Source organism: Garra rufa, chromosome 17 (genome assembly GCF_049309525.1).
Source record: "Garra rufa chromosome 17, GarRuf1.0, whole genome shotgun sequence".
Classification (NCBI taxonomy): Eukaryota; Metazoa; Chordata; class Actinopteri; order Cypriniformes; family Cyprinidae; genus Garra; species Garra rufa.
In genome coordinates this window covers 24,880,577-24,894,255 of record NC_133377.1, presented here as the reverse complement: position 1 = coordinate 24,894,255, position 13,679 = coordinate 24,880,577, and the positions used below count along the sequence as shown (strand labels likewise).

The following is a 13,679-nucleotide window of genomic DNA, read 5'->3' as shown; positions in this document are numbered from 1 at the left end:
TTCAAAATGGCGGCGGACGTTAAGAGATACGTTAAGAGAGTGTCTTAGGGATATCCGATTAAACTTATAAAAAATTGACCAGCATTGAACTGGTAATGAAATAGTTTTAGTTTGGTAATGAAACGCTCAAACCCTCCCTCGCCCTCACCAATATGGCGTTTTATGTACTCTGTTTTACATAGCAGCCTTGAATTATGGGATATTTTATGCTCTACGAGCTGTTACAAGATCAGTTGAACTAGTTCAATGAACCTGCTAAACCTATGTGCTAGACAAGCAGACGGTTTAACTACAACTGTTCCCAGATCAGACGCGGATCGAATGCTTACGCACACCGGAAGTAGTAGGACGCGCAGTGAGTTGTTTCCCATTGTCAACAGTGTTTTGTATGCGGGAGTTTACTGATGAAAATAGCTTTTAACCGTTCGTTAAACAACCTTGAAACGATCTGATTAGTTGACCCATTCTCAGTGACAATAATAGCATAAATACACCGACAAAATGAACGTGACTCTGGCTGTCAAGCAGTACATTTCCAAAATGATAGAGAGCAGCGGACCCGGGATGAAGGTGCTGCTGATGGACAAGGAGACGGTGAGTTTATTTAAACTAGAGGATAGTTATATACTTTTAACGTTATGAAAACGCAGCTGTGCATAAGCCACTGATAGTCTAGTAACGTTACTCTGTGCAGTGTATGCATTTTGCTGGTCTGTTACATGCCTTGTGTCCAAATGTAACTGAAGTGAACTCTACTTTTGTTTTTAAAGTGTGTCTGCTTCCAAACGTTTAGTCAGCAGTCTACCTAGAGGTGTTAAGAGATCTGCCACCAGTGACCAACAGTGATCAACACATTGCTTTCTTGTTCTCTTTTGCTTTGTTTGTTAATAGACTGGTATTGTAAGCGTGGTCTACACACAGTCTGAGATCCTGCAGAAAGAAGTCTACCTTTTTGAGCGTATTGACTCACAGAACCGAGACAACATGAAGCACCTTAAGGCAATCTGCTTTCTCCGGCCAACCAAGGTAAGCTGCTCTCAGTTTTATATAATTGTTGAAATTCAAGATCATTGAAATTAGTTATTTATACTTGATTGTCTCTGGTTTCAGGAGAACGTAGAGCACCTGATTCAAGAGCTTCGTCGGCCCAAGTATAGTGTATACTTCATCTGTGAGTGCCAGTAATATATCAGTAGACACACTGCATTCGTTTATCTCTCATTTACATGGCTTTGCAGAATATGTGTTCATAAGGGTGGTCAGAAAATGCACATTTAACTGACTTTAGGACTTAATTCTGTGCAGATTTCAGTAATGTGATCAGTAAGAGTGAAATAAAGGCATTGGCTGAGGCAGATGAACAGGAAGTAGTCGCAGAAGTGCAGGTGGGTGAAGTCGTCTTCATAGTTAATATATAAATATTAAAAAGTTGGGATCAGTAAGATTTGTTTTTTTATAAAAATGTTTTTTCTAGAAGTCTCTTTAATGCTCATCAAAGTTTCACTTATTTGATTAAAAATATAGAAAAAGTAATATTATGAAATTTAGCAATTGAAAATAAGTTTTCTATTTTATTTCTGTAATTTTTCTAACAATATAAGTCTTTACTATCACTTTTAAGCAATTTAACACATCTTTGCTGAATAAAAGTATTAATTTCTTTCAAAAAAAGAAAGAAATAATTTACTGACCCCAATTATTGAACAGTAGTGTATATTGTTATAAAAGATTTCTGTTTTAAATAAATGCTGTTCTTTTAAAATATTCAGCAGCACAATGTTGAAGTTTCCAAGTTTTCAATGTTGATAATAAATCAGTATATTAAAATGATTTCTGAAGGATCATGTGACACTGAAGACTGGAGTAATGATGCTGGAAATTCAGCTTTGCGTCAGAGGAATACTTTTAAAAATATATATATTTAAACAGAAAACCACTTTTTAAAATTGTATTAATAGTTCGAAATATTACTGTTTTTCTGTATTTTTAATTAAATAAACAGCCTTGATTAGCAGAAAAGACTTAAAAAAACAATAAAAATCTTTCTGATCCCAAACTTTTGAATGGCAGTGTATTTACTTAGAATAATTAAATATTCTGTTAATATAATTAAATATGTCTGTGTCTATCTATCCTTCTATTCATTCTTCGATAAAAAAGGAAGGAATTAAAAACTCAGCTGTTCACATAATGTTGTCAAACTTTATAAAAATCTTGTTTCTCATTAACCAGTTTGATTTTGTGTTATTCTAGGAGTTCTATGGAGATTTCATTGCTGTGAACCCTCATGTCTTCTCCCTAAACCTTCAAGGAGTATCCAGGGTAAGAGAAAAAGTAGGCTTTTGTTCGATTTGACGAGCCTCTTTTTATAGGTAACTTTGTGTGGTATGACATTTAATTATTTCTGTATGATTTTTTTTTTATCTTGAAATATCAGTTTTAAGTTGTTTTGGTGGCACACTGACTTCTAATAAGGTCTCTTTCCCATGCTCCCTAAACTTCTGTTCTCAGAGCTTGGTGAGTGGGTGCAAAATTCTGTAAAAAAAATTGCTTTTTGATTGCTTTATGGCAGCAAAAAATGCATGTGTACAGCTATCTTATATAATAAAATTTTCTCACATACCTAGGGGTTTCAAAGTAGCAAAAATACACAAAACCACACACAACTTTACATAGTTGCTTAAAAATGTATTTTGTTGTTATTTATTAAAGGAGAAGTTTACTTCCAGAATGAAAATTTCCTGATAATTTACTCACCCCCATGTCATCCAAGATGTTCATGTCTTTGTTCAGTTGAAAAGAAAAAAAAAACATTTTTTTTGTTTGTTTTTTTTGCACCAGGAATTTTCTGTATATAATGGACTTTAATAGGAACCAACAGGTTAAAGGTCCAAATAGCAGTTTCAACATGGTTAAAAAGTATATAAATTAGTATTTTTATTAAATTACCTATTATTTTTGCTAGATAAAACCCTTATTCCTCGGCTGGGATCGTTTTAAGTCTTTTGAAGCTGCATTAAAACTGCAATTTGCAGTTCTTTTCGACTAAAGAAAGAAAGACATAATGGGGTGAGTAAATTATCAGGAAATTTTTATTCTGGAAGTGAACTTCTCTATTAATGATTATGATATGATACAGAAAAGAGAACTTTTCATTACTTTATGGCTGTGACACTATTTTTTCCTGTTTTATGCTCACTGTAAATTTTTCTCTGCATGTTTATAGGGTCGCAGCTGGGAGCCCAGTTTACTGCCTCGCGTCACTCAGGGTTTGACATCAGTGTTACTGTCCCTGAAAAAATGCCCCATGATTCGCTATCAGCTCTCTTCTGACATGTCCAAAAGGCTGGCAGAGAGCGTCAAAGTAAGACTGTATTTTGTAATTATATTACAGATCTGTAATATGCAGTGTTAGAAATTCAATTTAATCTACAGATAAACATGCATCAACGTATGGTCTCTGTTTTCCACAGCAAATCATTACTAAGGAGTATGAACTGTTTGACTTCAGAAAAACAGAAGTACCTCCTCTTCTCCTGATTTTAGACAGAAGTGATGATGCCATTACTCCCCTTCTTAATCAGGCAAGAAACAATGTCTCTTATGTTACACCCGAATCTCCTATTACAGAACATGATCTGCATGCAAAATCTTAAGCCTGACCACCAGAGGGAGATAGAGGCCATGGTTTTATTCTGGATTATATTAGAACACTGCTAAAACAGTATGTTTTAGTGTTAAACATTAATGTTAGACATTAACAGCATGCTTTTTATTCTTTTTCTTCACTGTGGGATTAACAGAAGCCAGTGTGTCCTGCTTGCTTTTGCTGAAAACCGTTGTCTTACTGCAGCATAATAAATGTTACATAATGATTTAGTGTGCTGATATTGCAGCAAATTCTACATGTGTATGCGTTTGCTTCCTCTAGTGGACGTATCAGGCCATGGTTCATGAGCTACTGGGCCTCAGTAATAACCGCATAGACCTGTCGAGAGTGCCTGGAATCAGTAAGGACCTACGGGAGGTGGTCTTGTCTGCAGAAAATGATGAGTTTTATGCAAATGTGAGTAGCTTATCGCTTAAAATAATATTGCTAGATAGAGTCTATTAAAAAGTAATACATCCTGAAATCATGTACTGATTAGATTTTATATTCAAAGAAATGCCCTTATTTAAGTAAATTTAAGTTCATATATAAATACACTGAGATCTTCTTAACGTTTGAACACATAACAAATGAACACAGACACTCCATATGATTCTGTTCTGTTTCTTTCTGTTAATAAGAACTTGTATCTAAATTTTGGTGAGATTGGAACAAACATCAAGAACCTGATGGAGGATTTCCAGAAGAAAAAACCCAAGGATAAACAGAAATTAGAGTCCATAACTGACATGAAGGTGAGTGGACCACTGCTGAAACCAGTTAATATTGTTTATTGTAACGCATCTTACAGTGCTTTGGTAAAGTGCTTTAAATTACTTTTTTCTCCACGTCAATCTACACTCCATACACCTTAATGACAAAGCAAAAACAGAATTGTCACAACTTAAAAATAAATTTATTGAAAATAAAAAAGCTCAAAAAAAATTACATTGCATAAGTTTTCATACCCTAAACTCAATACTTAGCTGAAGCACCTTTACAGGGTTTCCGCCGGGTCTTAAAAAGTCTAAAAAAGTCTAAAATTTAAAAATCAAAATTTTAGGCCTTAAAAAGTCTTAAATTCGCTGTTCTAGGTCTTAAATAATTTTACACAGGTCTTATTTTTCCGATGTCCATGTAACGCTACCTCTAATGCTCATCTAAATTCTCTTTCTGTTGTTTCCGTGGTGTTGTAGTTCTTTATTTCACTATTCCAAATATAATTTGCTGAATTTAAACTACAAATGAGACCAGCATGCAATAGCCAATCAGCTTTCTGTTATTGGCGCGAGTCTCTCTCGGATTGTACCGCAGAAGTCAAATGGATTTAATTTTTTAGCTATGAGGAAGTGCAAGTTTAGCGATACTGGGCTTGGAAAAACTGAATATAGGGCTTGGCTAAGGCCAGTTGCTAACAACTGTAGATTTTTTTTTTTTTCCCTCTGTGGAAGTTACTGCGTCTTCAGACAGAATCGCAGTATTTATATAACATTTCTAATATATATATTTATAAATCAATAAATGTATTTAAAACATTAATCTCACTTTTAATTTTGCAGTGTAAATTATGTAATCTCACTGCTAACAGCCATTTAGAATGTATTGATCAATTCATAAAATAAATTTCAAAGGTACGCATACATTTCAAAAGTAAAAAAAAAAATCGCTTCTGAATTTTTTATTTTTTTTTACATCAGATATTTCTAGTGGTACTTTTATGGGGATATTTTGTGTGGAATAGTATCTGCTGATATGGAAAGTTCACTGTATATCGTAGTAATAAATTTAATTTATGACAGCCATGAAATTTTGTTTACTTTTTACATTAAACACATTAAGTATCACATATGCATGTAATATAATATCTATTTCCATTACAGGTTTAGGTCTTAAATTTCATATAAGGTGGTATTAAAAAGGTCTTAAAAAGTCTTAAATTTCACTTGTTCATATCTGCAGAAACCCTGCTTTACAGACTCAAGTCTTTTTAGGTATGATGCGAAAAGCTTTGCTCATCAGCATTTGGCAATTAACTACCATTCTTCTCACCTCTTCACCTCCCAAGCTCTGTCAGATTGGATGGAGCAGATGCACATTTTCCGGTTTTTCCAGAAATATTTGAATGAATTCAAGCCCAGGCTATGGCTGAGCCACTCAAGGACATTTACAGAGTTGTTTATAAGCTACTTTCGCTGTGTGCTTAGGGATATTGTCATATTGGAAGGTTCTGAATGCTCTGGACTGGGTTTTCATTAAGGCTAAATTGCAATATTTTGGTGCATTGAGTTTTTCTTCTACTCTGACGAGTCCTACAGTCCCTGCTGCTGAAACAGCATGAGGCTGCTACCAGCACACTTTACTGTTGAGATGGTACTCTTAAGGTGATGAGCAGTTCCCAGTTTTCTTCAAACATGATCTTTGGAATTGAGGTTTATCAGAACAGAGAATCCTGTTTCTCACAGTTTAAGGGTCCTTTAGATGCTTTTTTGCAAATTCTGAATGTTTTTATGTGTCTTGAGGATTGAGTCTTGCCACACCGCCATAAAGCACAGATCGGTGAATTGTTGGAGTGATGTTTGTCCTTCTGTAGGTTTCTACTATCTCGCATATGATCATGGAGCTCAACTAGAGTGACCATCAGGTTCTTGGTCACCACTCTAACCAAGGACCTTCTCCATCAATTGCTCAGTTTGACCAGGAGGCCAGCTCTAGAAAGAGTCCTGGTTGTTTCAAATGTCTTCCATTAAAGGGATAGTTCACCCAAAAATGAAAATTTGATGTTTATCTGCTTACCCCCAATGCATCCAAGATGTAGGTTACTTTGTTTCCTCAGAAAAACACAAACGAAGATTTTTAACGAAAACCGGTGCAGTCTGCCAGCCGTATCATAGACGTGGATGGGCACCAAACCTTTAAAAGTAAACAAAAACATGCACAGACAAATCCAAATCACACCCTGTGGCTCGTGATGATACATTGATGTCTTAAGACACGAAACGATCGATTTTTGTGAGAAACTGAACAGTATTTATATCATTTTTTACCTTTGATACACAGCCACGTCCATCTGTCCTGAGCACGAGCTTTGCATCAGTCACGTCACATGAGCACGCGTTCTGGCGTAGAATACGCAAAAGCCGTAAGGGGAAATCAGTGAGAACTCCCGCATGAGTTTGCGCAAACTAACGTAATCTTTTAGCTTTAAATCGGTTTAAACAATCAGGATACGCGCAAGTATTTACCATTTTGAATAGCCGCTATACCCACAATCTCTGTGCTCTGTGTAAACAATGAGTGTTGTATTCATGCGACAGATCGCTTCCGGCGTTTGCGTATTCTACGACAGAGCGCGTGCACATGTGACGTGACTGATGCCAAACTCGTGCACATTACAGATGGACGTGGCTGTGTATCAAAGGTAAAAAATGATATAAATACTGTTCAGTTTCTCACAAAAAACGATCGTTTCGTGTCTTAGGACATCAGTGTATCATCACGAGCCGCAGGGTGTAATTTGGATTTGTCTGTGCATGTTTTTGTTTACTTTTAAAGGTTTGGTGCCCATCCACTGCCATGATTTGGCTGGCAGACTGCACCGGTTTTCGTTAAAAATCTTCGTTTGTGTTTTTCTGAGGAAACAAAGTAACCTACATCTTGGATGCATTGGGGGTAAGCAGATAAACATCAAATTTTCATTTTTGGGTGAACTATCCCTTTAAGGGTAACGGAGACTACATGCTTCTGTGAACCTTCAATGCAGCAGAAGTTTTTCTGAATTTTAATGCTGGATGTGTGGCTTGCTGCAATCCTGTTTCTGAGCTCTGTGGGGAGTTTTTGACCTCAGGGCTTGGTTTTTGCTCTGATATGCATGTTCAGCTGTTATTAGACGTGTGTCTAATAATCAAATAATTTTTAAATCGTAACCATTTCCAAATCATAACCATTCAAATGAATTTGCCACAGGTTAACTTCACTCGAAGTATAGTAACATCTACAGGCAATATGAATGCTCCTGAGCTAAATTTCAAGTGTCCCAGATAAGGGTATGAATACTTATGCAATGGAATCATTTAAACTTTTTTATTTCCAATAAATTAATAAATTAAAACCATTTTTTAAAATGAGGCACTGTATATGAGGAGTAAATCATGAAGACCCCTGATCCAGAACTTTTGTTATTGCATTACACTGCTTTGTTTTTAATGACCATTTTCTGGCCCCTTTGTAGGCATTTGTGGATAATTACCCACAGTTTAAGAAAATGTCAGGCACGGTCTCAAAACACGTAACCGTGGTAGGGGAGCTGTCTCGCCTGGTCAGTGAAAGACAGCTGATGGAGGTGTCAGAGGTGGAGCAGGAGTTGGCCTGCCAGAATGACCACTCCAATGCACAACAGGTCAGAGTTCAGACATTGATAATAATAAGAAATGTTTCTTGAGCACCAAATCATAATATTAGAATGATTTCTACAAGATCATGTGACACTGAAGACTAACAATGTATTGACTGGTAAAAATTCAGCTTTGCAATAATTAAATTTGAAAGGAATCGTTTACCCAAAAATTAAAATTCTGTCATTAATTATTCACCCTCATGTCATCCCAAACCCGTAACCCGTCTTCGGAACACAAATTAAGATATTTTTAATGAAAACTGAAAGCTTTCTGTCCCTCCATAGACAGCAACGCAACTACAGTACCACGTTCAAGACCCAGAAAGGTAGTAAGGACATTGTTAAAATAGTCCGTGTGACATCAGTGGTTCAATCATAATTTTATGAAGCTACAGGAAGAAAACAAAAACAAAAATAATAACTTAATTCAACAATTTCTTCTCTTCTGTGTCAGTTTTTGATGTGCGTTTATGAGAGTACCATGCATGCAGAAGTTGTTGTTGTTGAATAGTTATTATTTTTGTTTTCTTTGCACACAAAAAGCTTTATAAAATTACAGTGGAACCACTGATGTCCCATGGACAATTTTAACAATGTCCTTACTACCTTTCTTGGCCTTGAACGTGTCAGTTGCGTTGCTGTCTATGCAGGGTCAGAAAGCTGTCAGATTTCATCAAAAATATCTTAATTTGTCTTCCGAAGGTGAACGAAGGTTTGGAACGACATGAGGGTGAGTAATTGACGTTTGGGTGAACCAACCTTTTAAATTACATTTAAATAACAATTTAAAATATATTAAAATAGAAAAAAAGTTAATTTAAATTGTAATAGCATTTCATAATATTACTGTTTTTACTTTCTAAAAAATATATCTAAGATCTTACCAATTCCAAGCTTTTGAACAGTAGTGAATGCCCATCTGCAAAGTTCCTTGTAATCGCTTACAATATTTAAAGATGAGATCTTGCAATGTTGCTAAAGATGTAATCATTTCTCTTTCTGCAGAGCGTGAGGCGACTATTGCAGAACCCTCGGCTTTCTGAAACTGATGCTGTGCGGCTGGTGATGCTGTACGCGCTTCGCTATGAGAAACACAGCAGCAGTATTCTGCCCAGCCTTATGGAGGATCTCAACCGCAAAGGGGTGTCAGAGAGACACCGCAAGGTGAGAGCCATCAGAGCTGATCTCCTGTTGCACAATGACAGATGCAGATCAATCTGAAGCAGACATTTTATTACTAAAAAGCAAAAGTGAGCTCAACTTTTTCTCCATCTGTCCTGCAGATGGTACAAGCCGTGGTGGAATACGGTGGCAAACGAGTCAGAGGAAGTGACCTCATCACTCCAACAGATGCAGTGTCCATTACAAAACAGTTTTTCAAAGGACTTAAGGTAGCTCATCTGTTTAACCAATGTGTTTTCCTTACATATCATATTGCTGTAGTCACATACTCAAAACGTATTAATGTGTTTGAATAGGGAGTTGAGAATGTGTATACACAGCATCAGCCGCTACTACATGACACGCTGGATCAGCTGATCAAGGGTCGTTTGAAGGACAGCCAGTTCCCCTACCTCGGGCCAAGTTCTCTGAGAGACAGGTGGAGACATGGATACATAAATAGACTGGCATGCACACTCATGCATTAATGATATATGGCTACACTTATAGACATTTTATGTGAGCGTTTTGATGTTGATAAGTGTATAATTTCTACCAGTTAAAATAGTCTGTACAATACAGAAACTTTTGCTTGGACTGAAAAAAAATGGACTGCTGTTATATAAATGTACTCCTTCACCCTTCAGACCTCAAGACATTATTGTCTTCATAATTGGGGGGGCCACTTATGAGGAGGCATTGACTGTTTACAACCTGAACCGCACAATGCCAGGGGTACGCATCGTACTCGGAGGCACAGCCATTCACAACACTAAGAGGTCAGTGTCTGTAAATGCTCTCAACGTGGTCGTCTCTTTTCACCATCTCACCTCTATCCATTTGCCCTCTGGCATACAAGCCTTTATGCCTTATTCAAGAAGGATCCCGGTTACAGAGTGACATCAGCCCTAGAATGGCATTATGTAAAGAACATACAACTGTGGTGCTCATAGAACTTAACTTAATCATTCATTCTCATTCTGGGGGAGGTTTCACTGAAATTGTAGAATATATGGATTCTTGTTTATTTGTGCTCTCACTTAGAAAATTTAATTTCACTTAGATATTTGATTAATTATTACACTGCCGTTCCGAAATTTAGGTTCAGTATTTTAAATGTTTTTAAAGAAGTCTTTTTTGCTCATCACGGCTGCGTTTATTTGATTAAAAATACAGACAAAAATTTAGTATTGTGAAATATTATTGCAATTTAAAATAGTGGTTTTCTATTTTAATATACTTTAAAATATAATTTATTCCTGTGATGCAAAGCTGAATTGTTAGCATGATTACTCCAGTCTTCAGTGTCTCATGATCCTTCAGAAATCATTCTAATATGCTGATTTATTAATAATTTTGAAAACATTTGTTTTTTTGGAACCTGTGATATTTTTTTTCAGGATTCTTTGATGAAAGAACAGCATTTATTTAAAATATAAATATAGTATAAGTATAGTATAGTATAATATAGTATGCACCACTGATTAAAGTTTGCAATCAGTACTTTTTTTTCTTTCTGTGTTTGAAAGAAATTATTACTTTTGTTCAACAAGGATGTGTCAAACACTGATAGTAAAGGCTTAAATTGTTAGAAAAGATTTCTATTTTGAATAAATGCTGTTCTTTTTAACTGAAAAAAGTATTACAGGTTCCAAAAAAACATGAAGCAGCACAACTGTTTCCAACATTGATAATAAATCAGCATATTAGAACAATTTGAAATCTAAAGGATGTGACACTGAAGACTGGAGTAATGTCTGATGAAAATTCAGCTTTGCATCAAAAATCAATTATATTTTAAAATGTATTAAAATAGAAAACTTGTTTTAAATTGCAATAATATTACTTTGTATTTTTGGTCAAATAAATAAAACTTTGATGAGCATAAGAGACTTCTTTCAAAAACATTAAAAATCTTACTGACCCCAAACTTTTGAACGGCAGTGTAAATATTATTAAATATTTCATATATACATCACTACTCAAAATTTAGGGTCAGCAAGATGTTTGTTGTGTTTTGAAAGAAAAAAAATTCTTTTGTTTAGCGAGGATACATTAAATAGATCAACAGTGACAGTAAAGACATGTATAATGTTACAAAAAAATTATATTTCACATTAATGCTGTTTTTGTTGTTTTGAACATTCGTTGTTTAATCCTGAAAAAAAAAAAAATTCCACAAAAATATTGAGCAGCACAACAACTGTTGTCAACATTGTTAATATTAAGAAATGCTTCCTGAATACCAAATCAAAATATTAGAATGATTTCTGAAGGATCATGTGACACTGAAGATCGGAGTAATGGCTGCTGCTTTCTAAAATAGAAAGCAGCTGTTTTTAATTGTTTTAATATTTCACAAAATATTACTGTTTTGCTGTATTTTTAATTAAATGCAGCTTTGCAGAGCTAAAGACGTTTTTCAAAACCTTTAAAAAAATCCTAATATCTCCAAACTTTAGAATGGTAGTATATATTAATGTAGCTGATTTTTCTTATTTCTTAATTAGTATTTTTTTTGTATATCCACATATGCTGATGTGTGTGATATAAACTCATTTCCATCTAATTTAACCAGAGCTGTGGCTATTGTATGCTATAGTCTTTAGATACTAGTTAACCAACTTGACGCTATAAATTTCCTGAAACAAAATATTTATTTCCACATAAATGTATGTGGATGAGCATTTTGCTTCTTTATTTGTAACTTCTCCTTTAAGGGTAACATGTAACTATTTGTGATGTTTGATGTATTCTGTTACCCACAGTTAAATACAGTCCTGCCTGTACTCATGCATTATAACCCAAACATGTTCCTTTTCTCTATTCCAGCTTTCTGGAGGAAGTGATGCTTGCAGTAGGTTCAGGTGGTGACAGAACACAAGGCAGAGGCCGTCAGCAGAGCCGACGCTGAGCTGTTATCATCACTCATATTAATGTGCGCTTACACTCCCAGCACTGTCTGTCCTCTGAACCCTGAGCTGAGCACATTTTTCTTCTTTTTCTCTCTCCTGACATTCCTTTAAAACGTTTCTGATAGTTTTAGGTAAGAAAAATGGTAACACTGCACAATAAGATTCAGTTTGTTAACATTAATGAACAATGAATAACAATTTCAACAGCATTTATTAATCTAGGTTAATGTTAATCATAAATATATCATTGTTTATTTTTTAAATTAGGTTTGTTCATAATAGAAGTAGTGTTAATTTATATAACTTGAATTGTTCAAAATATAGCAATATGTGTGGACATGTTAAGAAAACAATAACCTAGATTAATAAATACTTTATTAGTTCATGAGACTACTAATATTAATGACTTCAAAAGTATTGTAAAGTGTTATCAAAAAATATGTAAGGATAAGTGTTGATAATGATGTGTGAAACACTGTAAATGTGCATAACTTTTATGATTATGTGTAAATAATGTTTCAGATGTCCCGACAGTGTTCACAATGACAGCATTTTTATTTATTTTAGCTTGGTGTTGCTGCATTTCGTCGTTTTTGGACAGATGACTACTGTATGCTTCATTAAAAAAAAAGAAAATGTATATAAATATATCCTATAAACAACAACAGCAACAACAACAAAATTTATTTTACTGGCTGTTTTGTGTGTGCGTGTGTGTGCGTGTTCTAAACAATTCTAAAACATTCCTCCACCATATTCTTTGTTTGTCTAATGTTTCACATCCCTATCCAGCTAAATTAAATGACATGCTGCAAATATGCAGACATGGATAAATTGTTGTCTGCTTATTAGTTAGCTAGAGCTTATTAATTCAATAGTGCAATTACTGTAATAGCAATATCTATCAAAGTCTTGTAAGAACTAATATGGCTTTTATTTATAATTATTCATGACAATTCTTGTTAGACAAATTAAGATATATCACCTTTGAAGAGTCTATTTCAGCTAACATTAAAGCCTTGTATAAAACTCTTTTGTTTTCACTGCTTTTGTACATAACTTGAAAAATCAGGCAGCATAATAATTGTAAATATTTTATCATGCTCTTCAGTAAATGAAAGGGAAAATGCTGTTTATTCAATAACATCAGACCAACACATTTTAATGATTTTTGTTATCAAGTCTCAGTTCACAGTCTGTAACACCTCACAGATTATTACTGATGAAATTGTATCAAGTAGACTTTAGACAGAGTTTAACCCTGACCTTTAGGTCATTACTTTAACCTCCAGAGCTTAACCCCCACCCCCCTACTGACATGTTCAGGTTGCTCCACTGCAACTCCCCTTCCTCCCTCCCAAATCACATCCATTAATCCCCACCATCAGCCAGAGTACCAGCAGACCTGAACCGCTTAATGGCTTTACTGCATCAAGCACACTATTTGCTGTCTATGGATAAAAAAATGTTAACAGTTGCTCATGATGAGTCAGTAAAGGGCCCTGTAGATTTCTAGCCAGATATTATTACGCTTGATGTGTGATACCGAAATACACATAAA

General features: G+C 35.0%; 1 protein-coding gene across 1 annotated transcript; it reads left to right on the top strand.

The window, feature by feature from the left end:
* Positions 1-286: 286 nt before the first annotated feature.
* vps45 (vacuolar protein sorting 45 homolog) lies at positions 287-13,164 on the top strand. The gene is made up of 15 exons (XM_073822489.1): positions 287-594; positions 892-1,026; positions 1,111-1,171; positions 1,306-1,385; positions 2,254-2,322; positions 3,227-3,364; positions 3,474-3,584; positions 3,932-4,066; positions 4,291-4,404; positions 7,878-8,045; positions 9,048-9,206; positions 9,326-9,433; positions 9,521-9,642; positions 9,851-9,982; positions 12,036-13,164. Exons 1-15 carry the CDS (start codon positions 502-504, stop codon positions 12,115-12,117), a joined length of 1,707 nt encoding a protein of 568 aa, XP_073678590.1. The 5' UTR covers positions 287-501; the 3' UTR covers positions 12,118-13,164.
* The last annotated feature ends 515 nt before the right edge of the window (positions 13,165-13,679 follow it).